General features: G+C 40.3%; 1 protein-coding gene across 1 annotated transcript in view; it reads right to left on the bottom strand.

Annotated features, from left to right (window-relative positions):
* Positions 1 to 673: 673 nt before the first annotated feature.
* Positions 674 to 9,404, bottom strand: part of SHC3 (SHC adaptor protein 3) — a 225,266-nt gene continuing 216,535 nt past the window's right edge. The window contains exon 12 of the mRNA XM_028531456.2: positions 674 to 915. Coding sequence (XP_028387257.1) covers positions 787 to 915 — 129 coding nt within the window. The 3' untranslated portion in view covers positions 674 to 786. The remainder of the gene's footprint in view (positions 916 to 9,404) is intronic.

The raw sequence follows: 9,404 nt of genomic DNA, 5'->3' as shown, positions 1-9,404 counted from the left end.
TCATTTTGAGGTTTATTTTCACTAATCTTCATTAGTGAGGTTTATTTTATACCATATTTGGCAGTAAAATGCATTCCCAAGAAGCCCTGGACAACCGAGGTCATGGGGGACAGTGTTCCTGGGCTCAGCATGACTCAAAACAGCTTATGTGACACCTGCTCCTTAGAGTAGTTAGAGGAGCCCTCTGGTGCTGGATACCCTCAAACACTCAGGTGTGATGCAGACAGCCCAGGAGGCATCTTGGAGAAGGAGGGACAGCCATCAGAACCACCAGAACACTGCTTTGCATGCAGACCTAGACCTCTTTGGGTAGCATCTTGTCTGATTCTATTACAATCCTGTGTCAATTACCAACTCTCCTGCTTGCTTCTACTTGCTCCCCATTTTGTGCTTATTAGGTAAACTTCAGATAAAACCTTCTTAGTGGACTTTCCCAGTGGAATGGGTCAGTTGAATTAAATTTTTGCCCAGACAACTACAGTCACATTTTTTCATTAAAAACATACAGCACAGAACATTAGTCTTACCTCTTTCTTAGTATTAAAAAGTAGAAATATAGAGGGATCATTTGTACAGGATGTATAAGTATTTACACCTTCACTACACACATGAGAAATAGGAAGAAGTTTATGAACCCTGCACTTCACACACACTTTCCTCCTAGGGCTTTGGAATAAGGCTCTAAGCCCGTGAGCAGATGCCTGAGTTCCTGTTGCCTGATACACGTCTACCAGAAAGAACTGAATCCTGACTATGGAGCAGTGTCAAGACAGGGCTTCTAGCTGGTCACAGGTTCTTCTCCACAGGCTGCTGGAGGCATAGCTCACTCCCAGAGGAGATGATGGGTAGGCTGTTCTCCAGGTGGTGATTGATGAGGTGGCTGATGCTGTCAAAAATCTTGTCCTTTGTCCGGATCTGTGAAGGATATGGAAGAAAAGTTAGTATCACCCACAGGTAGAAATAAAAGAACACACCTTGCTTGGTGTCAGCCAGATCATCTGAACTGGAGGGTTACTTCCCAGGGGTCTGGGGGCACTCCACACTCTCAGAGATGGTGTCTGCAAAATCTGTTGTCACTGATGTTGACCAGTCTGTTCAGTCTGCTCATCTGTCCACCCCTCTGGGACTGAGCCACAGCCTCCCCCACTTTCCTCTACCAGGTGCCTTGGTGAGATCCCCAGCTCCCTACCAGCCTTCCCTTCCCTACTTTCCTCCTGATCTCATAGGGTCCACCACAGAAACCTTGGTCTAGCTGTCCTGTACCACTCACTGAGATATGCAGGCTCCCATGCCTTCCCACCTGCAGGCTTTTGTATAGCTATCCCTGAGGGCCACCACCACACACACACATACACACACACTGAGCTGGCACACCCTGGGTACAGACCACACTTGACGAAGGCAGTATGAAGCCTGGCCAAGAGCAATCTCCTAGCAAACTCTGAATACAGCCCCCTGGGGCCTGCTTCTATGAAAATGAGTTGGAGATGAGGCAAGGAGCATGTGTCTGGCCACACCCATGCAGCCTCCAGGCCTTTAGATGGCCCTTATCGTGGGTCTGGAATGCCTGGGTGCCCTGACCTCTCTCTCTAACTTATTGCTGGGAGCCCATCTCTCTATTGTAGCAACCAGGTATCTCTCGCCCCTCCCTCAGGGATTCCAAAGACATGTTTATTTTTCTATTGACCTACTTGTCCTAATATTCTCCTTTTCCCACACTCTTAATCTCTCCTTCCTTCTCTAAGGTAGCCAATCTGATCTCTCCCCCTCCATAATCTCACCAGTGGGGCATTGTTCTCTGGGCCTTCAGCCCCAGATCTCACTTCTACCCCAAATCTATGCTCCAAGTATACATATCAGAAACCCCTGCCCAAGCCATATGCTCTGGGCTCTACCAATTAGCAGCCAAAGGCAATAGCAAAAACTTTGAAATTGGGATGTCTTTCTCTCCTAGGATCCAGTTCTGAGGCTGACCACTTCTCCACCCATCTCTATAAGCACCAGAGGGAAGAGACCTCCCAAGCTTGACTCTTAAGTATTAAGCCTCATTAAAGATGTAATGTCATTGACACATTCAGAAAGGAACTTTTTTTGTAGGACTTTCTGGCATCTTCCCACTGAGATTGTTTAATCTTCCTGGAGCACCTTAGAATTCCCAGCCCAGAAACACCACCTGAGTGACGTGGGCAGGTCAGCCCTTCCTTGGAAGCTGGGAGCATCTAGCTCAACTTGAGAATAGTATTGTCAGTGTGTTGACTTGACATTGACTCCTTATTCTCACTTCTTAACAATTAACACTAAGGTAAATCTGGGGCAGCAGGAGTAGATTAAGGAGAATTTATGACAGGAAAGTGTCTCGGATAGCACTCTCAACATAGGCTCATGTATAAGAAGCTTTGGTAAACTCCACCAAGACCAACTCTATCAGGAGCTTGAGATGGGGCCCAGGCACCAATGTGTTTTACGCTACATCCATGATTCTAACATGCTACCCAAGCTGAGAACAATTAGTCAGTGTTTTTGGAGTATTTGGACTGGCTAACAGAAATATACATGAAACCACAGGCACACAAAAGAGGTAAGTTATAAAATTACTGCCTAAAGAAATAGGTTAGTTCAACTTTTTTCCCATAAACACTCAGTGAAACCTGGGTCTGGTTCCTTCCCAAAGAGCTTGCCACCAACAGAGCTCTCTGTGTGTACCCACCTGCCATGTGCCACAAATGCTAATGGCTGATTAAAATCACCCAGTAGCCCAGACAAACCTAGAGCAAACTTCTCCAGGTATCTGGAAGGATTCTGCTGTGGCTATGACAGACAGAATGTTACCCCCAAACAACTGTGAGACTCTATATTACAAAGAGGAAGCAAAAATGAAGAAAAAAACCTTTGTTTTGTCAGGCTATAGAAGACTTGACTAAAATATGCATATATTGGAAAAGAAGAAATGTTTGAAAGTGATCTAAGCTTCCACCCTAAAAACTAGAAAAAGAACAGCAAATCAAGACCAAAGTAAACAGAATAAACAAGTAATAAAAGTTAGAGCACAGCCCTCCCTGGTGTGGTTCAGTTGGTTGGAGCATCATCTCATTAACTGAGAGGTCATAGGTTTAATTCCTTGTTGGGACACATGCCTGGGTTGTGGGTTCAATGCCCAATCAGGGTGCATAGGAAAAAGCAACTGATTAATGTTTCTCTTGCACATCAATCTTCCTCTCTCTCTCTCTCTCTCTCTCTCGGCCCCTTCCTTTCTCTCTAAAAGCAATGAAAAAAAATGTCCTCAGATGAGGATTAAAAACAATTTTTTTAAGTTAGAACAGAAATCAATGAAATTAAAATGAGAAATCAATAGAGAAAAACAATGATCTGTAAAGCCAGTTCTTTGAAAAACTAAAATCAATAAGCCTTTAACCAGGCAAACTAAGAAAAAGAGGGAGAGCACACAGATGGCTAAAATCAGAAATTAAAAAATGGCTATCACTATAGGTCTCATGGACATTAAAAGGATTATAAAATATATTATAAACAAATCTGTGCCTTCAAATTTGAAAACTCCGATAAAATGGACCAATTCCTTGAAAAACACAATCTACCAAACTCTTAGAACAGGAAATAGACAATCTGAATAAACATATCTATTTAAAAAACTGAATCAATAATAATCTTCTAAGATAGGAAACACCAGAGTCAGATGGGTTCACTTGTGGACTCTACCAAATATTTAAAGAAGAAATTGTACCAAGTCTTTAACAATTTCATTTAGAAGATAGAAGCAGAAGAAATACTCATTCTGTAGAGTTAATATTACCCTAAAATCAAAAGCAGACATAAACAATACAAAAGAAGACTTTTGGCCAAGATGGAGGCATAGGTAGATACACTGTGCCTCTTAGCACAACCAAAATAAGGACAACAACAATTTAGAAACAAACAAACAAACAAAAACAGTACTGGCAGAAAATCCGAACTGTATGGAAGTCTGACAACCAAGGAGTTAAGGAAGAAACATCCATTCAGACCGTTAGGAGGGGCGGAGTTGGGTGGTGGGGCAGAGAGGACTCCAGGCAAAGTCGTAACTGGTGGACCCCTGGTGCAAGGCAGCAGCTGGTGGATCCCAGGCACTCAAGGCAGCAGTGGGTGGACCCAGTGAGGTGGAAGGATGTGGAGGGGTGTGGTGCACAAGGCAGCTGGCAAACCAAGCAGTGCGACATTTGCATACAGATAAACCAAGTAAAACTGGGGAGTAAGACAGATGGTTCCAGCGCAGAGACATAAAGCCTCAAAACACCAATTGAAAACACCTCTGGGGGCTGAGGTGCTGAGAGACACTCACAGCAGCCTAGAACATACACAAGCCTACCCACCCAGGAATCAGCACCAAAAGGGCCCAGTGTGCTTAGGGGAAGTAGCAGAAGGGACTGAAATCCAGCAGAGAGCAGAGCAAGCAGCATTGTTCCCTCTCTGACCCCTGCCCCCACTACAACATCACAACCAAGCAACTGCTTTGACCTGCCCTGGTGAACACCTAAGCCTCCACCCCTCACTCCATAACAGGTGCAGCAAGACAAAAAAAGAAATGTCCCAAATGAAAAAAATAGATCAAAGCTTCAGAAAAAAATACAACTAAGCAACAAAGAGATAGCCAGCCTATCAGATGCACAGTTCAAAACACTGGTAATCAGGATGCTCACAGGATTGGTTGAATTTGGTCACAAATTAGATGAAAAAATGGAGGCTACGTTAACTGAAATAAAGAAAAATATACAGGGAAACAATAGTGATGTGAAGGAAACTGGGACTTAAATCAATGGAGTGGACCAGAAGGAAGAAAGAAATATCCAATCAGAAAAGAATGAAGAAACAAGAATTTAGAAAAATGAGGAGAGGCTTAGGAACCTCCAGGACATCTTTAAACATGCCAACATCTGAATTACAGGGGTATCAGAAAGAGAAGAGGAAGAGCAACAAGTGGAAAAGTTATTTGAACAAATAATAAAGAAAAACTTTTCCAATGTGGCAAAGGAAATAGACTTCCAGGAAGTTCAGGAAGCTCAGAGAGCCCCAAAGAAGTGGGACCCAAGGAGGAACACACCAAGGCACATCAGAATTACATCACCCAAGATTAAAATTAAGGAGAGGATCCTAGAAGCAGCAAGAGAAAAGGAGACAGTTACCTACAAAGGAGTTCCCATCAGACTGTCAGCTGATTTCTCCAAAGAGACCTTGCAGGCAAGAAGGGGCTGGAAAGAAGTATTCCAAGTCATGAAAGGCAAGGACCTACATCCAAGATTGCTCTATCCGGCAAAGCTTTAATTTAGAGTGGAAGGGCAGATAAAGTGCTTCTCAGATAAGGTCACATTAAAGGAGTTCATCATCACCAAGCCCTTATTATATGAAATATTAAGGGGACTTATCTAAGAAAAAAGATAAAAAACATGTATAATAAAATGACAGCAAACTCACAATTATTAACAACCACACCTAAAACAAAAACAAACTAAGCAAATAACTAGAACAGGAATAGAATCACAGAAATGGAGATCACATGGAGGGTTATCAACAGGAGACTGGGAGGAGGAGAGAAGAGGAAAAGGTACAGAGAACATGTAGCATAGATGGTAGGTAGAAAATAGACGGGGGGAGAATAAGAATAGTATGAAAAATGTAGAAGCTAAAGAACTTATAAGTATGACACATGGACATGAACTAAAGTGGGTGAATGTGGGTGGGAGGGGGTGTGCAAGGTGGAGGGGAGTGAAGGGAGAAATGGGACAACTGTAATAGCATAATCAATAAAATATATTTTTAAAAAACACAAAAAAACTATAAGGTAATATCTCTTATGAACATAGATGACTTCAACAATGTATACACAGGAAAACCAAATGAGATTTATTGTGAGTATGCAAGACTGGTTCAACATTTGAAAATCAATTAGTGTAGTCTGTCACTCCAACAAGCTAAAGACAAGAAAACATATAATCATATCAACAGATACCAAAAAAAGCATTTGATAAAATTCATTAGTAATTCATGATAAAAAAAAAACTGTCAATAAAATAGGAATAGAGGGTAACTTCCTCCAGTTAATAAAGAATGTCTACAAAAATTCTACCACTAGCATCCTACTTGATGAGAAATGTAAAGCTTTCCCACCAAGATCAGAAACAAGGTAAGGATGCGCCATCTCACTACTTGTTTTCAGCATCATAGCAGAAGTCCTAGCTAATGCAATAAAACAAGAAAAAGAAGTAAGAGCTATGCTGACTGGGAAGAAAGGAAGAAAACTATCTTTGTTCACAGATGATAGGATTGTCTGCAAATAAAATAAAAAGAATTGGCAAAAAAACTCCTAGAACTAATAAGCAATTGTAGTGAAGTGCAGGAAACAAGATTAATATACAAAAGTCTATTGTTTTCTTATATCCAATGAACAAGTAGAATTTGACATTGAAAACATAATGCCATTTATATGAGCACCCTAAAAATGAAATACTTAGGTATAAATCTAACAAAATATATGCACAATTATATGAGGAAAACAGAATTCCAATGGAAAAAAAAAAAACCAAAAGAATAAGCAGGCAGGTAGTTCATGTTCAAGGATAGGAAGACTCAATATTGTCAAGATGTCAGTTCTTCTAAATTTGATCTGTTGATTCAATGTAATCTCAATCAAAATCCTAGCAACATTTTTGTGTATATTGACAACATGATTCTAAATTTTATATGGAGAGGGAAGCCCAAAATAGCCAATTCAATATTTAAGAAGAACAAAGTTGGATGACTGACACTACTTGCCTTTAAGACTTAATAACGCTGTTTGAACGATTAAAATAAAATTAAAAAAAAGACTTAATAACACTAATAAAGCTTAATAAAGTTGATTACTTTATTAAGTAATGTGGTATTGGCAAAAGAATAGAAAAACAGATGAATACAACAAAATTGACAGCCCAGAAATAGGCCTCCATAAATATTGTCAACTGATCTTTGACAAAGGAGCAAAGACAATACAATGAAGCCAAGATTATCTTTTTTTGGTGCTGGAACAACTGTACATAACATATAAAAAAATCAATCTAGACAGTGACCTTACACCTTCCAGGAAAATTAATTCAAAATAGATGATAGGCCTAAATGTAAAATGCAGAACTGTAAAAGTCTTAAAAGATAACCATAGAAAAAACCTAGATGACTATGGTTTTGGTCATGACTTTTGGAGATGACTTTTTAGATATGTTATCAAGGACACAATTCATAAAAGAAATAATGGGCTGAACTTCATAAAATCAAAAACCTCTGCTCTGCAAATGACACTGTCAAGAGAATGAAAAAAAAAGCTACAGACTGGGAGATAATATCTGTAAAAGACACATCTGATAAAGAATTGTTTTCCTAAATATACAAAGAAATCTTAAAACCAACAATAAGAAAACAACCAGTTTGACAAATGGGCCCAAAACCTTAACAGACAACTCAGCAAACAAGATATAGGGATGACAAACATATGAAAGATGCTCCCCATTATGTCATCAGGGAAATGTAAACTAACGCAATGAGAAACCACTACACACTAAGTAGAATGGCCAAACTCCAGAAAACTGACAACAAATGCTAATCTGGACATGGAGCAACAGAATCTCTCATTCATTGCTAATGAAAAGCAAAATGGTTCAGCCACTTTAGAAGATAGTTTGATGTTTTGTTTTGTTTTGTTTTGTTTTACAAAACTAAACATATAATCTTATCATATGCTATAGTAATCGTGCTATTTGGTATTTACCCAAAGGAATTGAAAACTTATGTCCACATAAAAACCTGTATGTGAATGTTTATATCAACTGTAGTCATAATTACCAAAATTTGGAAGCAATCAAGGCTTCCTTCACTAAATGAATGGTAAATAAACTGTGATACATCCAGACAATGAAATACTATTAATGCTAAAAAGCAATGAGCTATGAAGCCATGAAAAAGATGGAGGAATCTTGAATGGATATTACTAATTCAAAGAAGCCAATCTGAAAAGTCTGTATACTATATGATTCTAACTATATACCTGGAAAAGGTAAAACTATGGATACAGTAAAAGATTAGTGGTTTCAAGGGTGAGGGGAATCATTAGGCAGAGCAGAGAAGTTGATTTTTAGGGCAGCAAAACTATTTTTGCACAATACAGTAATGGTGGCTACATGTCATTATGCATTTTTCCAAACCCACAGAATGTCCAACACCAAGAGCAAGCCCTAATGTAAACCATGGACTCTGGGTAATGATGTGTCAGCATAGGTTCATCAGTTGTAACAGATGGATTACTCTGGTGGGATGTTGATAATGAGGGAGACTGTGCATGAGTGGAGGCAGGTGGTATGCAGTAAATCTCTGTGCCTTCTCTCCAAGTTTTGCTGTGAATGTAAAACCTCTCCAAAAAATAAAGTCAAATTTTTTTAAAGAGAAGACTAAATATTCAAGTTGATAGTGTGGGGTGGGATAAGCCTTTTAGGGGAAGCAGCTAGGGAGACAGGATAAAGTTTCACAAAGGAGAGAGGGCAAAACTTTAAACAAGGCCACTTTAGGATTCCCAGAATTGTTCATGGTAAAAAATTTCCATTTTGGTTTGATTTTTATAAACCATTATTCCTAAAATTGTGTTACCTTTTTTAAGGCAGGGATGTTCAAGATCCTACTGCAGCTTAAGTAAAGTATACCTCTCCCCCTGTCAGGGACAGGAATGTATGTTCAGCTCCATGTTATATGGCCAGCAGGCATCATCCTCCTTATTCCAGTGTCCACAATGAGAGATGCAGGGATAGGGGCAGGAGGCAGTGGGTCTACTGCAGGACCTCAGTTTTTGAAGTAGAATGTCCAGACTTGAGGTATGGAGGGCACAAGAGAGACCAAGTGAAGTCTCTGAGTTCCTTGCACCACCATTGCATTTATTCTGTACCTTTCCTCCATCAGATTTGAATAATCAGAGCGTGGACATCTGTCAGAAGGGGCACTGGGAGCCTGGTGTCCAGTCTGCGCTTTCTACTCTGGTGAGCATTGGGAGTGCACAGCAGTGGAAGAAGGAAGCAGTGCACATGAACATTGCAAAGATGTGCTGAGGTTTGGAGTAGTGCAGGGAGCTGGTTATCCAGGGAGTCAGAGGAGAGGACATCTGAGTGGCAAGTATGGTCAGACCACTCACAAATCACGTCACATGTGAGTCTTAATTCCCTCCCAGATATGGGGCACTTGGGCCAGTCCATTGGAACTCCAGCAGGGATGGGTTTGTAACTTTGTTCAGTTGGGAAGTGTAACAAACACAACAAATACACCTCCAAGATGACTTTTAGGAGCTCTGTACGTGGATAGAACAGAACATAGTGTCTCCAAATGTAGTACTCTCGGCCCAGGAA

Source organism: Phyllostomus discolor, chromosome 3, assembly GCF_004126475.2.
Source record: "Phyllostomus discolor isolate MPI-MPIP mPhyDis1 chromosome 3, mPhyDis1.pri.v3, whole genome shotgun sequence".
Lineage (NCBI taxonomy): Eukaryota > Metazoa > Chordata > Mammalia > Chiroptera > Phyllostomidae > Phyllostomus > Phyllostomus discolor.
The sequence above is the reverse complement of the archived record's forward strand: the minus strand, read 5'-3'. Positions and strand labels throughout refer to the sequence as shown.